Here is a 20,147-nt window from a genome sequence, read left to right as displayed (position 1 = left end):
TGCTAGGTCACATCACCAGACTGCACTTTCAACCTCCTCCCGAAATGTAGTTTGAACTGGTCATTGAGGAATCTTCTGTTTGTCCCAGAGGAAGGTGGCCTTACCCGAGATAATCGTTTTTTCTCTTGATGACTTCCTTGTCCCATCTTCTAAAACCTTTCAGTCTGCTGGAGCTCCCTTCTGCTTGCCAGAGGGGACGCTGCCTGATTCATGAATCACTTGGTAAAGCTAACTCGATCTTCACATTTACCCAGTTGAATTGTTTTTAACACTGGAAATGGGCCACATGACTAAAATGGGAAGTTTGGCTTAAATTTTGTTTCCTCTTTGTGAGGTATTCTGGAAACCTCTTTGACATATAGTTTCTATACCATACTTTTTTTTTTTTGAAGTTTATTTATTTTGAGACAGAGAGAATGAGAACAAGCAAGGGAGGGCAGAGAGAGGGGGACAGAGGATCTGAAGCGGGCTCTGTGCTGACAGCAGAGAGCCCAATACGAGGCTTGAACTCATGAACCGTGAGGTCGTGACCTGAGCCAAAGTCAGGAGTTGGATTCTTAATGGACTGAGCCACCCAGGTGCCCCTATACCATTCATTTTTTAACAAAGAGAGGGAAAGATCCATGTATAAAAGCTGGTTGGAAAAAAGTTAATCCTGATATAAATTTGTGTTTAATAAATTAACAACAACTGTGTTTCCTCATACTCTTATCTTTTATACATAACCACACCTTTTTTTTGTTTTTCCTACTGCTAGATGCAGAGACCAATTACTGTGAGCTCTGGAATCCATTCCCTTCCATGCTTCCCCCCAGTGAACACACGTGCACACAGTGGGGACGTCCCTCCACATTCCTGGTTCTCTTTCCCACCGACTGGCCACTGAACACATTTCTTAACCATCCAGCATTTGTATTAGTAATTCACATGACACACACATCTCACACACACGTGCCTGTCTGTGCCCAGCGGGATCCCAACCGTAGACCCTTCCCTTCCTGCGGGAGCGCCCTGGTCTTTGGTCATCATCGTATTCGATTCGGGACATTTTCACGTCTGACCACTGATCTGCCTAGATATTTGTGATTGGTGCCTTGGCACTTCTCCTCTGCCTTTTCGGCAGGTTCCTTGTGCATCTGAGAAGGCGGAGGTGGCTGGAGGAGAAAAGTAGCCCTGAAGTACAGACCCAGCTAGACCAGATGTCAGCCTATCAGCAGTGACCGGCCACATAGGCTCTATCGCCTGATTTTGTCAAATTCTATTACACTAAAGTCTCCTCAAGCCGCTTCAAAGTGGGACCCTTGCAGATTGAGACTAGAGCCACTCGCCTTTCCTTCCTGAGGCTGACAGGAACGGAGAGGCCGACATCAATGACGTTGCTCCCTCTCGTGTTTTTTGTCTTGATTACTCAGTCCAAACGATAACAACAAACAGTGTCTCATAGATGTTCCCACAGCTTCAACCTTATTTATCATATTTGGCTCAATTCCTGGAATTAGGGACAGACGCTAACTGGGCAAGCTAATCAACTCAGTGCTCGAGGAAGCCCACACTGCCTCTAGGAAGAAGTGCTCCATACAGATTTGAGAGGTTGTTGTGCAAACCCAAAGAGAAATTCATTTGGGGCTCCCATCACATGTAATAATTTTTTTCTGTAACTGGAATGATTCCTTTCCCGGTGTGGATTTTTATCATTTTCATTACATTATTTCCTCAGAGCTGAAATCACAATTTTTTATTTGTGTTAGATCTAAGAGTAAAACTGTCACTGCTATTAAATTTTTATTGGACTTGCTCAATCTTTTCTAAATTTCACAACTTGACTGTCACCGGGGAAGAAAGACCGTGAGCTTGTGGTTACAGACAGATGTTATAATTAAATTTCAGTAACACAGCCACGTTCTTCATCCGTGACACTTGGCCCCGTGCGTGCAGCTAACATACACTAATTTACATATAATAATTTGTCTGTTTTTCGGACGCATATGTTCTGTTTTTGCTAAAGCCCAGAATTGCATAGGCCTGGGTTATGAAAGTGGGGATAACGGAGTTACAAAGGGAAGGGCTTTGTTATAACTACATAGAAAGTCATTTTACGTGTAAAGTAGAGAAAGTTACTGAAGTAGAAAATGAACTAGAAGTTGAAGATCTAAAAAAAAAAAAAAAGCTCATAGGGATGCATAGGGACATACATTTGGATTATTAACAGCAAAGAGGGAGATTAAGAGCCCAGGCATGGACCTGACTCACAGCCAGGACGGTGTCACTCGCTGTATTCCCTTAGTCTCTCTCTCTCTCTTTTTTTTTTAAGTTTATTTATTGTTTTTCATAATCTCTACACCCAGCGTGGGGCTCGAACCCACAACCCCGAGAAGCAGAGTCGCACGCCCCACCAAGCCAGCCGGGCGCTCCAGATTACCTTAGCCTCTTAGCCTCTCTGTCCCAGTTCCGTTTGCTCAAATGGGCATAAAAACAACTCCCCCCCCCCCACCCCTTTGTAGGGTTTTCTAAGAGTTAAATGACGCGATGTACGTAAATTGCTCAGTAAACGGTAAACATCTAATAAACGGTGGTGGCAGTCGTTGCTATTATTATTACTGAAGACTTTTTAAAATCCTAGACAACTCATCCAGAGAGGAACGCTGTTAACATTTTAGTATGTCCTGTACTTCATCGATAAGCCTATTTTAAAGTGTTTAATCTTTTCCATCTGTCCTAGCGCTTGAGTCAAATGTCTTACGTTATTAAATATTCACCTACAACATCATTTTAGAGGGGAAGAGTAGACACGCTTCTCCAGCCCAAGCTGGTCTCGACTGTGGTGTCTCCGCTGGGCATTTTCTTTGCGGTGGACGTAGCAGGTCAGCAGACAATCGTGTGCAGCAATCTGAGGACAAGGTGTTAGAGAACGAACTGGAGTCGAAATCTTTGAACGTCTCTGACCCCCTGATTGTGTTCAAAGCCACAGCGATAAAAACAGGGGCATGGTATTCGCTTCCCACCAACTCAGCATTACAGCCCGGTGGCACAGGGCAGCCCCACGTGGCTGGCCCCACGCGCGCGTGTGCCGCGGCGGGAAGGTGGCTGGGAGAGGAAGCCAGACCCGGGATGGAGGGAGCAGTCGCCGAAATTCTCCACTTGGCCGTAACGAAATGTTCTGACCTGTCCACAGCATCTGCCCAGAGAGACTGACGGGCCCCATCGGTTATCAGGAGACAAACGAGCGCTTTCTTTTTTACATGTAGCGGAAGGTTTTCTCTGACTGAGGATCTGCCTTTGGAAAACCCTTAAGGAGATTAAAACACAGCAGACGTGAGCAAAGGTTTGCATTTTGAAACAGAGACGTGACAAAGCTTTTGAAGATACACTTATTCCTTCTGACTTTCTCTATGACTAAATTGATGCCAATTTCCAGTCATCTCCGAGGAAGGGCTGATTCTCAGGATTTCCTGAGCTTCGCTCGCGGGGATGGTTAGGGTGGTTCTGGGGATGACCGGGGAAAATTCTGCCACAGCGATTCACCGACCTCTGTGCCTTTGATGATCATATTTGAACAATTCACCCCGGATTCTGGGCGAAGATTTTAAGTCCACGCAAACAAGTGAAAATGAATTGAAATCGTCAATGATTGATAGAATAAGGTCACAAGATAGCAAAAAAAAAAAAAAAAAAAAAAAAGTAATGCAGGAGCAAACCTCCTATCATTATCTTAAAAAAATGTTTGATTTAAATAATGGTACTAAAATCTGTAACGCGAACCAACAGATGCTGAAAAGGGGAAAAAAAGTTGAGCGTATGCATACTGGAATTCTTTAATTGTATTACTGTATTCTGTAAAATCAACGCGCTCCCCGAAACTGACGAGATTTGTGTTTTCTGTTTGCCACCAGCAGAGGCAGCGGATGGTGATGAGAGACTGGACGGCATCTCTCTACCGCCAACAGGTAAAACACATTTCCATTTCCAACACCCGCTGGAAAATACAGCCCCTGAAAACACTGGCATTGAAAATGTGTGTAACGTCAGAGGTGCAGAGGCTTGAGCAGACTGCTCCTGGCCCCGGCCCTAGGAATCAGAGCTTCTCAGTGCCTTGTGCTCAGAGATATTTTTACATTGAGTATGAAAAGCTCTTTTGCCTCACGCCCTGTCTCCTAGTCTCAAAAACCTCAGAACAGCAAGCCCTAAGACCTTGGTGTCACAACACGTGCCTCCCCAAACCTGCTGCCGTTGAAAGTACTTTAACAGGAAATGATATTTCTTTTTAGAACAAGGATCACCAGTTCTGTGGTGAAATTCATGTCCGTTCTGTCCCCGTCCACTGCCCCCACCCCAAAAGGGTTTTGAGAGGCAGTCAGTCATTGCTCTTCTTATAACGGACACCTGACGAATACGGGTGTTTTAAGCGAGTGACTGAAGAAGCCAGTCCGTCTAGCACGGGTGCACATTCCTAGAACCCGAACCAGATCAGCCGCATAGAACATGGTAAGCCATAGACATAATTCCAGGTTCCCATCCTTTGTGACCCTGGCTGGCCTCCTGCCTCTGTGTTGGTTCCTCCCCGAGAGCCCAAGAGACGGGATCTGATCAGTTTGCCAGATAATTTATTCCCTCAGTAGTTGTGGGGGCTCTTTATTGACTGCCCTCACGAGACTACCTGGAGATTCTCTGCCCACCAAACCCAGACACCCCCAAAAAACCCTCTAAGTGAAAATGCTCAATTCCAGATGTGGGGTGGCAAGTTTTAAAATTCGGCAAAACTCAGTACAGTAGCCAGTCTGTGTAGGAACTCGGCTAGGTCACCTGTTCCTTGATGGCACTTGTCCCGGGATGGCAAGGAAAGCAGAGCTCGCAGGTAGGACAGACACGGGTGAGCGAGCCTCAGAACGATGAGAAAGCTCAACCGTGCAAACGATGCCGAACCTTCTCGGTCACCGCGTAGCTAAGCAACAGATCGATGGACAAACAAATGAAATGAGCCGCCTGGTGCAAAAAGGACCTGCTTATATCAAGTTCTTCCCATATACCGCCTCTCCTTGTTGGGCCCTGTTTCCACATTTATGAATTAAGATAATTGAAATGCATGATCTCTATTGTTCCTTCCCATCGTGTCCTCGTCTGTCAGGACAACTCGGGTTAGCCTTGTTCTTATCACACCTGGCCCCCTCCCAGCAGATGCAGGAAATATTACTGCCAGTAACGAAATTGTGCATTTCGGGAGGCAGACTTCCTCCCCCGGCTGCCCCAGCCCCACTGGCCCCGGGGCATTTGGGCTGCCCGTCCTCACTGTCTTCTGACACCCTGGACTTTTGCTGTTATTGAAAGTACTACTATAACCACTTGAAAACCATTCCCCTTGAAATAATACCTTTGCATTTTCCTGTCCGAAGATGGAGGCAGAGAGATGTTTCAGATGAGGAAATTGAACACGGGATGGTAGAACCACCTCATGGAACTGAAAAGAATGTCAAGGAATCTGAGAAAGAAGGAACGTTAGAGATCATCTAGTCCCATCCCTTCTTTTTATCCAGTCCTTTTATTTTACAGGTAAAAAAGCCTGAGGCCCAGAAACACTAAATGACTTTCTCAAGGTCTCACAGCTGGTTGGTGGCTGGGCCGGAGCCCAGGCCTCTCGACTTCCAGCCATTACACCGCATAGCTTTCTCATACCTAAGCCAAAGCCAGCTTTTCTCCGCATGTTTCTTAAAGACCCTAAGAGCTGATGGATGTACTAATCCCTTTAGGATTCCATTCCAGTGTCTGTCTTCACCGTTAGAATGTCCGCCGTTAAGTCTGCCCGAAAACCTCCTGCAGTTTAAACTCAATGAATGACTGGAGTCAGTGATGAGACTAGCGTGTCTTGATGGGCCCTAAAGTAAAACCCCGGGTCTGGGCAGCGTCTTTGAACACAGCGCCACTCCGGACCCTTCCCTCGCGTGTGCCCTAACGCGGCTGCCCCAGAGGTGAAGTGCACCCTTCTTGCACGTGTGAGACTCCCCGGCCAGACTTTCCCGATCTGCTCCATCTGAGCTGGCAGCGGTCGGTCCTGTTTCTAAAGATCTAACAACGCCTTTATTACCTTCTTAAGGTCTTTTTCCTCTTCCCAAACCCACGTGTGTTGGGGAGGGGCGGGGAGAGGGGCGTAAATCCTTAAGCGTTTGCAAGAAGCGGGATCGAGCAGGTCAGGGGGACAGTCAGGCGGTCCAGGGACATTCGCATCCATCCATTACAGGCAAGCAGCCTTCCGTCTGTCTAGCTTCCACAAGAGCGCCTACGGCTTTTGCAGCGGAAAAACGTAGTTTCTTCGTTTCTTTGCCCTCACGCCCCTGCCGGTAAGTGCGTGTGGGCAGCTCGCAGGAACCCACGCTGTTGGGTCCTGGGCACAAACGCCCGCCCTCGGGGAGCACCCCCCCGTCCCCGGGCGGCAGGCCGGGTGTTGGAGGGCACTCTGGCAACCGCGAGAAAGCGCCCGGGACGGGCGAACACTTTGTGTTGGGGGAAAAAAAAAAATCAGCAAAGAGCAAGTGAAATCGAGCAGTGCTTTCTAAAATTTACAAAGGGGGCTTCTCATTTGGAAATAGGGTAGAGCAAGCCCCCCACCCCCCCAGCCCGAGCCCAGCGGTGTTTGTCACGAATTGGCAGTCTTTTACATACTTTCAAAGAAGTAACAAAAGTACAAGGAAGAAAACAGAAATTAACTTTACCACTCAGAGACGACCATTACTGGGTGTTTTCCCCCAGACTTTTCTCTGAATTTATTTATTTACACAGTTGGAGATCAAATAGATAAAATTTTGTTTTCTGGGTGGTTTTTTTTTGTTTTTTTGTTTTTTTTTTTTTTTTTAACCTAACGAGCATTTTCCATTTTTCACAAATCTTCATACACGGTACCTTAATAGCTGCATCATGATCTCTGTTACAGGTAAACTGTATTTTGTGTAGCCATTGTCTCTTCCTGGACAATATGTGGACATACTCCAGTAGTAACACACATTCACGGACTTCCCTGTAAAAGTTATCATTACAAATTTCTAAAACGGCTCGCGTAGCACAACTAACTAAAGTCTTGGCTGAGAACTTAGGGATTTAAATATGAAACAGAGGCTTCCTCGGGGCGCCTGGGTGGCTCCGTCAGTTAAGCCTCCGACTTCGGCTCAGGTCACGATCTCACGGTTCCCGAGTTCCAGCCCTGCGTCGGGCTCTGTGCTGACCGCTCCGAGCCTGGAGCCTGGAGCCTGGAGCCTGCTTCGGATGCTGTGTCTCCCTCTCTGCCTCTCCCCTGCTCGTGCTCTGTCTCTGTCTCTCAAAAAGCGACTAAACATTAAAAACAGAAAAAGAAACCGAGGCTTCCTCGGCCAGGTTCTCTCCCCACCTGGCGCCCTCGCCTCTAGCCCCGTCACAGAAAACTGTGCAGCTCTTCTTTGGAGAAGTGCCCCCCCCCCCCCGCGTTGTCTTGTCTGTGTCGTAGGTAGTGTATTTGACACCAGGAGAGAAAACACGGAAGACACAGAGCCAGATGTCACTGCCCAGACTTCCCTTTTAGTGACAGTGTCCGTGAGCACACGTGACTCTTCCGTTTGAGTCCCCTCAAAGATCCACGTAGCATTTCAGGTTACTTCCTGCCGAGTGTGGGTGTTCTGTGAATCTTTCCCGTCATACCTGAAAAGTCGTCACCTACTTGCTTTGTAGTATGTGATCATCAAGCCTCCAATTTGCCCTAAGAGTTTTAGAAATCGTTTTTGAGAGTTGACTCACGCATTCCCTCTTAGAAGCCCAGCGTATGATCCAGTCAGTTCATTGTTCACTAAAAAGCAGTCCTCTCTTCTCTGTTCTTTTCCTCATAAGCTCAAGGTGAATACATAGAGTTCTGACGCATATTTATTTTAATGTGCACTGCGTAGACGCAGCCTACGGGAGAAGAGCTCTTCTCGGCACTGAGGGAGCAGTTGGGAAGGCCAACGTCATTTAGGCCTTCAGCGGCCCGGAAGATGAAACCGTTGATTGGGGAGATAAGCTAGCTCTGCCCTATTAGGCAAAATCATCTGTGACATCAGTTCCTCCAAAAATAACCACTTGTAACTGAATAAGCGCAAATGAGCTATGAATTCCTAGGGAAGAAAAACCTTTCGCGTGGGTCGTATCAACACAGTGACAAAATGACTAGTTAAAAGGCGAGACGCTCGGGGCACCTGAGTGGCCCAGTCGGTTAAGTGTCCGACTTGGGCTCAGGTCACGATCTCACGGTTCGTGGGTTCGAGCCCCGCGTCGGGCTCTGGGCTGACAGCTCGGAGCCTGGAGCCTGGAGCCTGCTTTGGATTCTGGGTCTCCCTCTCTCTCTCTCTCTCTCTGCCCCTCCCCCGCTCGTGCTCTGTCTCTCAAAAATAAACATTAAAAAAAAAAAAATGAAAAGGCAAGAAACTCAAAGTAACTGGTGACTGACATGATACGTAACAACTGTTTTCACAGATGGCCTAAACTGAGCCGTCGGTGTCTTGGCGTGGCGTGGCAGCCAGCCACAAATGTCCTTAAAATTACATACTTCATTTTCCCGGTACACTTGCCTTCCGCGTCATACGAAACCGACATACGAAAATATGGGTTTATACTAAAGCGCTATCTTGCCATGTGGGTATCTGTGGTACAGAAATATTTACCTCCAGGTTCCCTTCTCCAAAAAGATGGTGACTCTAAGCCGTTTTCCTCACAAACACTGCGTGTAGACCTCATTCACTGTATAAAGCCAACTCCCGTGAAATCTTTAGCACCTGACCCGGAGGCCAAATAGTTGGCTGGAAAGAAACTTGGACGGTAGAAATGCCAAAGCCGAGGGGGAGAAATCGTTGTGCTGACCGTTACCTACCTTTGCCTAGCACTGGAACCAAGTCAGAGGGGGAGAGCTCAGAGTTACTGTAGAGGCGCCCTGTCCGAGGCACTTGCGCCCCATCGCGCTGAACCTGAGCCAGGAGGGGGCCCCGGGCCGAGTCGGTGGTCCACTGACGACCAGCTCATCAACCGGAGGGAGATGGTTGGAGGCGTCCCTGAAATGTGATGACACTGCTTCTCGGTGCTGCGGCTTGTGGACTCAGCCCAACCGCTAGACAGCTCCCTCTCCCGTCTGTGCGTCTCCTGTCTTATTCCTGAGGCGGGGAGGAAGGTCCCGAGAAACCGTTGCCACCACATCCTAGGGTTATTAGCCTTTTACGTTTTAGGCCGGTGAGCAGCCCCTTCCCTGAGACCAGTCCTAATGGAACACGGCACACCAGGGCTCTTGTCTTCCTGCAGCTTAGGTTTGGGAATTTGTCCTCTGCCCCTCGGAAGGAAATACTGCTCAAGGGAACTGGAAAGATTAATTAGTGACCTTTCCACTCTATTACAGTTAGGTGAGTGCGTTGCTAATGCAGGTAGAAACATTTACCTTACAACTGTGGGATCTGTTAATTATACACCGTGAACCTTCCAAAGCCCTTCCTTCCAAGACGGGGCGACAGCTTGGAGTTTTCGATACTTGAGGAGGAGTAGGGATTGTTCAGCTCACAGATACGTGCAGTGCGTCCACAGATTGGAGCCACGCACTCACAAAACCGCACCAGTGAAATCCCATTTTGTGCACTCGAATTGTGTTTGTGTTTACTTACTGTGACTACTGTTCAGACTTTATTCAGAAATCCTTTTTATAGGCTTTCTTAGTAAAAAGAAAAATTCCATATCTACGGATAATGTCTCAATCTTCTGTATATATGTTTTATTAATATGTAAATATTTAGATTTTTTTAAAATTACTATGTTCTTTAAAAAAAAATTCAACACAAGGCTAGTTGTGAAAATGGTGTATAATGTTGTGTTGTGATATCAATTCCCAAGATGCTCTTTATGTCCGTTCCAGAAGAATACAATAAATTACTTTAATCGAACATGCCTGTGTTCCGTGCCTGTGTGCCAGTCCTGTGTTTATGGAGTCAGTGCTAACCACTAATTAAAAGGTATTTATTAATACTCTGGTGGTCTTACACAGAAAGTTGTATCTCCTTAGGAAGTTAATTTTTTAAAAATAAAGAAACAAACTAGATAGCCATCAGGAAGAGCGGCTTCAAATCGAGAAAGTCGCAGGCGCCCCCTGGGAGTCAGATCACCGTCTGCCTCAAGTCCCACAGTAACACTTGAGCATTAAGCGCTGATAGAATTGAAGCCTAATTTTAAATGAATTAGGTAGCTTTATAATCTTCACTTAAAAGGTTAAGCCCCGCTTCTATGGAAACAACACATCAGAAGGACAAATCAATCTTCTTCAATGCAAAGTGGCTGGTAAAACGTAATTGCCTTAGTCCCCTCTCTGAACACGGGAGGGCGCTGCTCCTCACTGGGCGCCCGCCCCACCCCCACCCCGCAGGCATTCCCAGCACTGACCCTTCCCCCCCCCCCCCCCCGCCGCCGCCCCCCCTGCCTGGAGCACCCCTGGCCTGGAACACCTTCGGCTGGTCGGCCGGTTCTCTGGGGGCCTCGCTTGGGAAGGCCTGAGCTGTTCCCGCTTCAGGAGAAAGCCGCGGGACGGCTGGGGAGGAGGCCGCGCGGTGAGGTGCTCCCAAAAGGCCAGGACGCCCTCGATCCCACGTTCGGGCGTCATCCAACTGACCGCCCTAAAGGGCTCCCTCCAGTGCAGCGTGAGGGGGCCCGGGGCACCACAGGAGGCTGCACCGGAAGGGGGCTGTCCTGTCCCCGGAGACCAGAGCCGTGTCCCCTCCCGCAGGCCCAGCCTCAGCCGTTTCTTGAACACCCACTGCGGCAGGTGCCCTGTCAGGCCAGTCTGGCAGGAAAGAGAGGAAAAGAGTGAAGAGGTTGTGTAGACCATCCCAAGAAACTGGGAGGGCCGGGGGTTGGGGGACCACTGAGGCACCCTCAGAGGTCTTGATCTCTGAATGGTCATCATATGAATGATTCATCATATGATCATCATCGTATGATGATTCATCATGTGAATGTACTGACCTGTCTGGCAGAAGCAGGGGCATTACTGGACAGGGGCGAGCCTGAAGCAAGGCGTCCCATCAAGAAGCTGTTGGAATAGCCAAGGCTACTTACTTCTTTAGAGGACGGAACCCCAAATGCCCAAGCATGAGAAAGGGAACCAAGGGGACTTGGTGACTCTCTGGCTTGGGCTGCAGAGGAGAGTGCAGCTGTAAGAAGGGGAGGGGGCTCGGGCTGGGGAGCCCCAGGGTGTTGTGTGCGCCCAGGGAGGGAGCACGGGGAGGGGCCGCTCAAAGAATGGCAGTCGAGTTCAGGTACAGATGTTACTCCGTTCGTTCATTCACGTGTCTCTTGGACACTGAGGATGTGGCTGGTGCTGTTCTAGGGACCGGTAGAGCAGTGAGCCACGGGCCCTGGGGCATGGGGCTCGCCAGGACCGTCACAAGGTGTGAGCCCGGAGAAAACGGCCGCTCAGAAGGTGCAGAGTGTTCCAGAGCTGTAGAAGGGAACTTAATCTCAGACCAGGGGCTTTGCCCCAGGCGAGAGGCAATCAAGATTTGAAGCACCATCCATTCAGCAGAATTCGAGTCTCAGCTCAGCACGTACCACCCTCTGACATTGTCTTGCTTAATGACATGGCTGTTTACTGTCTACTTTCCACTGGCATCTAAGCCTCGTGAGGCCAGGGGTCTTATCTGTAAGGCCATTAAGATTTCAGACCCTGGTGAAAACACTGTCAGGACATCCCTGTCCCCGAGCAAGAGTGGACTGTGACAGGCGAGGGGTGTCAGGTACTGCCCTCTCCCTTCTTCTGTCCCTTAGTCTTAGATCATGAGCCCTTCCTCCGTCCCGGTATCGACACTCTTCATAAACGGCGGAGAAATTGCATCAACAGGTCCGCACAAGACATGCTGCGCGGGGGCCCGTGCGAATTTGGTAGCTCTAATGATGCGGAACAACACTTTGAATTTACACAAATCAACAGTGTCTGTACTTTGTAACCTCCAAAGTACGACACTGATCATCCCCCTAAATTATATATACACGCATTTATACATCTATGTGTGTATTTATTCTCTATTTCTATTTTGTAATCAGTGAGGTTAAAAGAACATAAAGGAATCATTATGAAAAAGCCAAACAACAGTCTAGGAATGAGGCCCGGGCGGGACAGTACGCTGATGTCACAAACAGATTTGATACTTAAGGGCCTTTTCAATTGCTTTTTTTTTTTTTTTCTTTTTGGCCATTTTTATCTGCTAATGCTGAGAAATTGAGGGACATTTTAAACCTAAATTCTGAAACTCAGCTACTTTAGATAATTCCTTTAAAATACTTTCCGGGGCACCTGGGTGGCTCAGTCGGTAAAGCGGCCGACTTCAGCTCAGGTCATGATCTCGCGGTCCGTGAGTTCAAGCCCCACGTCGGGCTCTGTGCTGACAGCTCGGAGCCTGGAGCCTGTTTCAGATTCTGTGTCTCCCTCTCTCTGACCCTCCCCTGTTCATGCTTTGTCTCTCTCTGTCTCAAAAATAAATAAATGTTTAAAAAAATAAAATAAAATAAAATAAAATAAAATACTTTCCAAACATGAAGCTGATGGGAGCACGCGCAGTGGAGAAACTGCTCAGACACTAGCTGTCTCGACTTCTGGTTGTTCCTACTCCCCACCACGATGCCGTAACAGATTCAGAAAGTGGAGGGCCCTCGATGTGAATATGGAGTGAAAATCAATTTTACAAAGGAAATTGAGCATCCTAAATTGGTTCAATGAAGTGGTGGACCAAATGCATATTCTGGTAGAAAAACTACTTGCTGCTGTACTCTCGCAATGCAGAGAAAGAGAGAATACGTTACAGCGGACGGCACTTTCTCCATCTGTTACTGAATTAAACGTCCTCCAAAAGAGATGTGTTTCTAACCACCGGATAAGGGAAATCAGGAGCGACTCAATTAACAACTCCCGCGCTGACCCCGTCCCCCCTTGCAATGAACGCTGTGACACTGCGTGGTCCCCGAGGGAGGTATTTCACTGTGTGAAGCTATGCCGCCTCCCTCCCCTCCTCTCCCCGACTCTCCCTGTAACACAGACCTACAGCTGTGGGCAGCCTTGACCCTCGTGGCGAAGGTTTTGTGTCTATGATTCGCGTCAAATGCTGTTCGCCCATGTTTGTCCTACCCGCCTCCGTTGTGTGGGTGTTCCTTGGGGGGCGACACCCACAGCTGGTCTTTCCCTCACCGTGTCCTCATGAGACCGGCTCCCAGTGGAGGTGGAGTGGGCGTATTTTAACATCGGGCTGACCCCCTAGACACTGGCTGCTGCCCGTATTAAGTGACAAGAGCCTTGGTCACGCCTTGGCTACTGTAACAACACACAACTTTCGAAAACGAACAAACTCTCAAAGACCAAGAAACGACTTTTGATTGGAAAGTACCCAGTGACTTTGGAGGTGGGAAGGAGGAGGTGGTGAAAGTTGACAAAATTAGTCTGAATTCATTGGACAGATTGAACGCAGGAGAGCCAAGAAATGCTTTGGAAACTGAGAGAGATTTACTCCCTTCCCCTCGTTCCCTCATTTAAACATATAAAACTTCAGAAATTGCAGCTGTAGTTTAGATCAATAAAATATTATGGGAATTTAAGGAAAATCTCGCCTAGATCGACATACAGCATATATTAAGGGTAGTAACAAAAAGGCCTAAATATATAAAGTGGTTCAAATGACATGCAGATGTTTTTCTCTAACTCATCACAGCCCAGAAGCGGGTGGGTGGTCCACAGTGTTGGTTGGTAGCTCTGCTCCATGAGGTCATCCAGAAACCCAGTCCTATCCTTCTGCACCCCCTAGGAGACATCCACATCCATGAGGTCAACCATGTTAATGTGGTTCACCAGCATAGGTTTCTATTGGAGCCTATGGAATGGTGGGGAAAAGTTGGTGGAGGGAAACGATGTCCTGAAGAAAATGTGATCTTGGGCGTGTATCTCTTCTACTACTGCAGAGAATTACTGGGGGCAATTAGCTGTTGGTTCTACCAGTGCCATTTTACTTGGTGGGAAAGGAAAAATGATCCAGTAAATCGTGTCGAGGACAACTGGCCAGCCATTTGTAAAAACAAAATTGACAAAATGCATCATAGCCCTAAATGTAAAAGCTAACACTATGCAACTCCAAGAAGAAAACAGAGAAGTAGATCTTCATATTCTTGGGTCAAGCAATGGTTTCTTGGATAGGACACCAAAAGCACAAGCGACAGAAGTGGATAAGTGGAACATCGTGGAATGAAGCGCTTTCTTTTAAAGTTTCTATTTACTTATTTAGAGAGAGAGAGCATGCATGGTGGAGTGGGGGTTGGTGGGGGGGGGGGGGGAGAGAATCCCAAGCAGGTTCCACACGGACAGTGCAGAGCCCAACATGGAGCTCAATCTCACAAACCGTGAGATCATGACCTGAGTCAAAATCAAGTCAGATACTCAACTGACTGAGCCACCCAGGAGCCCCGAGATGAAACATTTTTGTGCTGCAAAGAAAACCAAAAGACAACTCACAGAAGGGACGAACAGATTTGCAAAACATAGATCTGATAAAGAATTGGTATCTAGAATATATAAAAAGTTTCACAACTCAAAAATAAAAAGATAACCCAATTTAAAAATGGGCAAAAGATTTGAACAGACTTCTCGAAAGATATATAAATGGCCAATAGGCTGATAAGCATATGAAAAGATGCTCAACATCACAGTCATTAGGGAAATGCAAATCAAAACCACTTCACACCCACAGAGAAGGCTGTAATCAAATGACAGACAACAGAAGTGTTGTATGAATGTGGAGAAATTGGACCCCTGAAACATTGCTCGTGGGAATGTAAAATGGTGCAGGCTCCTTGGAAAACAGATTGGCAATTCCTCCACAAGTTAAACATAGAGTTACTGTAAGACCTAGAATATACCCAAGAGAACTGAAAACATGTGCACACAAAGACTTCTACATGAACATTCAGTATATAGCACATGAATTTTATGTAGGTGAATTCTATCCCAATAAAGATGTTGTTAACAACTAGTAATAAAATTAGACCCTCCTACCTTACCCTGTATGTGGCAATTGATTCCAGATACTTCAAGGATTTAAGCAAAACAAATAATAAAAATACTAGGCAATTTTAAGTTAATAGTTATCTAAGCCTGAGGAAAGGATTTCCCAAACATGAAGATCATAGTAAAATCATACTTTCAAAGTTTTGCAAAATTTAATAGCAAATGACAAACATGAGAAAAATATTTGCAGAATAAATGGTTTTTAAGAAAGACGATACTTACCGCATGCCCAACTCTTATAAATCAAATAGCCAATAAATATTAAAATGCTGAAATTGGGGCGCCTGGGTGGCCCAGTCAGTTAAGCGTCTGACTCTTGATTTCTGCTCCGGTCATGATCTCCTGGTTCATGGGATCAAGCCCCATGCTGAGCTGACAGCATGGATCCAGCCTGAGATTCTCTCTCTCCCTCTCTCTGCCCCCACCCCTGCTCGTGCTTATGTGCTTGCTGTCTCTCTCTCAAAATAAATTTCTTAAATGCTAAAATTAGACCAAGAAAAAAAAAATAAACCAGGAAAGGCATATTACAAGAGTAGTCTGAAATATTGTAGTTATTCATACAGTTGAGAGAATTTGAAAGAAAAGTAGCAGGAGTGTTTCTGGTATTGAAAGGAACTTAGACACCACTAATAGACATGTTAATTAGTACAGTATTTCTGAGGGCAGTTGGCAACATAAATCAAATTGGTTTAAAACCTTTGACCCAGCAATTCTGCTTGAAGGAACTGTTCTGAAAGCAATAAAGATTCGCCCAAAGATCGAGCCACAGAGCCACAGGGTGTTCATCACACATAGTTAAAATAAACCAACCAACAGAAAGAAACAATTTGCAGTGTCCGACAGGAGTTTAAATTCCAATACACCCTTAAGACGGAATACTACGCAGCCAGTTTAAATGTTGTGCCTGGAGATCCACAATCAATCAGTGGAAAGAGTGCAGGTCCCAGAACAATAGGTACCGTAGGAGCTCCTTTTCTCTTTTTGAATACACAAACTCATAGGAAAAAAGTCTAAGAGAACACACATCGAAGTGCTGGTGACAGTTGGCTCTGGACGGTGAGATTACAGGTGCTTCAAAATGTTCTTCCTGTTGTTTACCTAAAATAATTTTCCTTTAGGGAACGTGCTGCTTTTGCAATGAGAAGGGAGATTATTTTAAAGATTTTTTTTTTTTTTTAGTAGTGTAGAATAGTTAAGGCCCCAGGGGAATGTTAGTGGCGAATCACCGTCAAACAGTACGTTCGGCCTGATCATACGTCTTAATTTCAGAGACACAGTTATAAGGTTAGAACTAACAGTAGCTGTGAGTAACTACAAACACAGACAAGTTGCAGCATTTCCAAAATATGTATGTCTACAGCTACCAACAGCTTTAAAAAGATGCAGACGAGGGCGCCTGGGCAGCTCAGTCGGTTGAGCGTCTGACTCTTGGTTTCTGCTCAGGTCATGATCTCGCAGTCATGAGACTAAGCCCCGTGTCGGGCTCTGTGCTGCCAGCGTGGAGCTTGCTTGGGATTCTCTCTCTGTCTGCCCCTCCCTTGCGTGCGCTCTCTCTCTCTCTCTCTCTCAAAATAAATACAAAAGATCAAAAGGTACAGATGATGTGTTATTGTCAGCCTACTCACATTTTGAAAAAGAAGTATTTATACACATGGAAAGGAAAGAGAAGTTTTTACAGTGGTTATCTCTGGGTGATAGAATTGTATGCGATTGTAAGAAATTATTTGTGTATGTTTTCCAAAGTACACAGGTATCTTTTTCTAAAAGGAAAATAAAGGTAAGAAAGAAAAGGCCCAGTGGTCTACGTATCTGTGAATATGTCCTGCCTGCCCCTCGGATACTGTTAGGAATACCTGAAATATCACTGTAGCCTCTTGGAATACAGGCCTCTGAAATGTCACCTAAGCTCCAGTGAAAACTTCAACTCGTTACTCCAACAATATGTACGTTGAACCTACTTTCTGGACTCTGGACGTTAATGCTCTCCTTTGAAAGGAAAAAGAGAAAACACCGCTCAACAGCGTAACAGGAAAAGGTATCCTCTCGGTAGCTTGAGAGGAAACTGGAGACGATGCTTTATAAAAAATGTATTAGCTGCCAGACAACGAGAAGCCCATCTGAGGTGTAAGTGCATCTGACACATCAGTTCAAAAACAATACCATGCGGGCCATTGGGATTTGGAGAATGGCTACCTAAGAAAAATGAAACACGGGGTGCGTTGCCGTAGCAATCGAGGCCAAGAACTTCAGCGGTTGAGGCCATGAGAGTCTGTTGTCTCGTAGGGCTCTTACTCGTCTGTGCAGTTTTGCGCTCACCTAACAGATTTGTGGCTGTCAAGTCCCCGTGTAGCACCGGCTAATACCTCCCGCACACGGTGCGTGCTGGGCACTGTTGTGATGCTTTGCAAGAACAGCTTCACTCGTGTAATCCACAAAACCGTCCTACGAAGTAGATACTATCATTATCCCCACTTAACAGATGAAAAAAAGTGAGATCATTTGTTTCAGCTCACAGAACTAAGGACTAGGTTTGGTCAAGATCTGAAACACAGTGAGGTGCCTGGGTGGCTCAGTCGGTTCAGCATCTGACCTGATGACGTTCAGGTCATGATCTCGCGGTTCCTGCGCTGGAGCCCCGCGTCGGGCCCTGTGCTGACGGTGCGGAGCCCGGAGCCCGCTTCGGATTCTGTGTCTCCTTCTCTCTCTGCCACTCCCCCACTCACGCTCTGTCTCTCTGTCTCTCAAAAATAAATAAACTTAAAAAAAAAGTAACACAGGACTGTGACTCTGACTCCCACACTCAGGTGCAGGAAGCATTCAGAATAACCCCGATGAGATGGGCTTATATGATGTGCCTTTCCAATGCTTTTTTTTTTTTTAACATTTATTTATTTTGAGAGAGAAAGAGAATGCACACACGAGTGGGGTGGGGTGCGGGGGGAAGGAGAGAGAGAGGGAGAGAAAGAGAGAGAGCATGAGCAGGAGAGAGGGCAGAGAGAGGAGAGAGAGAGAATCCTAAGCAGGCTCTGCACTGTCAGCACAGAGCCTGATGTGAGGCTCAGACCCACGAATCGTTCAATCACGACTGGAGTCAAAACCCAGAGTTGGACGCTTAACCGACCCAGGCGCCCCTAGCGCCCGTGCTTCTAAGCCCTTTGCTTTAAGATGAGCTTCCATGTGAAGGTGTTGGATATTTGTTATGTGTCAGGCCTTAAGTGTTTCACTTGAATCGTTTCGTCTGAAATATCCCCGACATCCTGCCAGCAAAGAGGCTGAGAAGTGGCCGGTGCCTCCAGCCGCCAACAGGTTCTTTATTAAAGTTTCCAAGAGAACACAGCAGACAGAGTGGCTCAAAGAAAGAGGTTTGCGACCAGAGCGACCAGGGTCTCAATACTGGATCTGCCATTTACTCAGCTCTGGTATCTTTCTGTCCCTCGTTTCCTCCCTCTCTCCACTGTCCATCCGTCCACACGGGGATTAGCGGAGACTAAATGGAAGTCAAACCATCTCCAGAACGAGGGAAGTCACTGGAGTCGCGGAGAACCCCCTACTCTGGCAGGGAGAGGTTTCCCGCAGGTGACAGGGCTGGGGGAGCCAGAAGGAGGTGATGCCTAAACACCGTCCTCAACACGCGAACTCCCCAGGCCGGCGGCACGGATGGCGCCTGGGAACCTGTCAGCCACGCAGCATCTCCCAGAGCGGCCCCGGGCCCCGGGTGGGGCCCAGGTGCGCTTTACGAAGTCCTGCAGACCCTCCTGCCGCACGCTGGAGGCTGGGAGCCCCTGGAGCCCCCGGGACACATGGTAGGCCCCCACCCTCAGAGCTGAGGTGGATTACCTGCAACTTGTGAGCCACGAAACCCATGTGTGAACTCGCTCCCCTGACGGATCGGAGCCGATTCGAAGCTTCCCCTGCGAGAGCGTCACATCTGACTGGAGACGAGTGGGTGGCGTTACGGAAGCGACTAGAAGTGCCAAGTCTCCAAGAGGCCGCGGAGGGGGTGCGAGGTGGGAACACGGACAGTGGGGTGCCGCGAGGGGGCAAGGCTGAAACCCAGCCCCTTCTCTTTGGGCTGTTGAGACCGCGGCCCCCAGATGGCTACAGGGGGGACTGACACACCAGAACTCACCTCCTTGGGCCACACGCTCGGCCTGTCCCTCGCTTCCCTGGGTCCCTGTCAGCCAGCAGGTTCCCCCCCTTCCCTCCCCTCTCACGGCCGCCCTGGCACTCTGCCCGCCAGAATGACCGACGTCATGTCCCAGGAGGTCCGGCAGCACCAGCCTGAGAAAATCCGAAAACCACGAGTCCCAAGAGACCCGAAGCCAGCCAACAACTGCGCACTGGGCACCTACTGTACAGAGGGCCCCGCACCAGGAAGAGAGACAAAAAGAACCTCCGCGTGGTCACTGCCTGCAAAGGGTCGGTAACGAGACAAAACATAAACCCCCACAACTACAGAGGTAATTCAAGCTCCGGACTGTACATCCCAAGACACCACGTGGCGTTTGGGCCACAAGGCGGTACCAGTCAACCAAATTAGCGGTTCCGAGGGTGGAGATGGGGTTGGACGTCTTTGTGGAGGAAGAGGGACCTGAGCTGAGGCCAGGGGAGGAGTACGTGCACGGGCAGGGAGCGGGGACGGCAGTCACACCAGCAAAGCAGCCGGTCGGAGAAGGTTCGGCGGGACAAAGGGCAGCATTCAGGGAGCTTAGCAGTCTGTTACGTTGGGGCGCCCGGGTGCCTCCATCGATTGAGCGTCCGACTCTTGATTTCAGCTCGGGTCGTGATCCCAGGGTTGTGGGATCGAGCCCTGAGCCAGGCTCCTCCACGCTGAGTGTGGAGCCTGCTTAGGATTCCCTCTCTTTCCCTCTCTCTCCCTCTGGCCCTCCTTCCCTGCTTGTTTGCACGCTCTCTCAAAAAAGGAGAAGGAGGAGGAGGAGAAGTCTGTTCTGTCGGAGGGCAGAGAGTCTGGCAACAGTTGGAAGTGTATGTAGAGGCACGGAAGATAAAGCTTGGAGCCAAATGGTCAAAAACCTTGGCAAATTTATTCTATAGGCCACGGTTTCCCAATGTATGTGTTTCTCAGAAT

The 20,147-nt window shown here is 48.0% G+C and overlaps 1 protein-coding gene across 9 annotated transcripts in view; it reads left to right on the top strand.

The window, feature by feature from the left end:
- BEND7 (BEN domain containing 7) overlaps window positions 1-7,172 on the top strand; it is a 77,814-nt gene extending 70,642 nt beyond the window's left edge. For 3 of the 9 annotated variants that reach the window (XM_042944922.1, XM_042944925.1, XM_042944926.1), the window contains 2 exons: window positions 3,891-3,944; window positions 6,230-7,172. In XM_042944922.1, the coding sequence (XP_042800856.1) occupies window positions 3,891-3,944; window positions 6,230-6,333 (158 nt within the window). In that variant the 3' untranslated portion in view covers window positions 6,334-7,172. Of the gene's footprint in view, window positions 1-3,890; window positions 3,945-5,387; window positions 5,840-6,229 lie in introns of those variants that run through there. The other 6 variants (XM_042944918.1, XM_042944919.1, XM_042944924.1 and 3 more) reach the window with 6 other exon arrangements.
- Window positions 7,173-20,147: the final 12,975 nt, after the last annotated feature.

Source organism: Panthera leo, chromosome B4, assembly GCF_018350215.1.
Source record: "Panthera leo isolate Ple1 chromosome B4, P.leo_Ple1_pat1.1, whole genome shotgun sequence".
NCBI lineage: Eukaryota > Metazoa > Chordata > Mammalia > Carnivora > Felidae > Panthera > Panthera leo.
The sequence above is the reverse complement of the archived record's forward strand: the minus strand, read 5'-3'. Positions and strand labels throughout refer to the sequence as shown.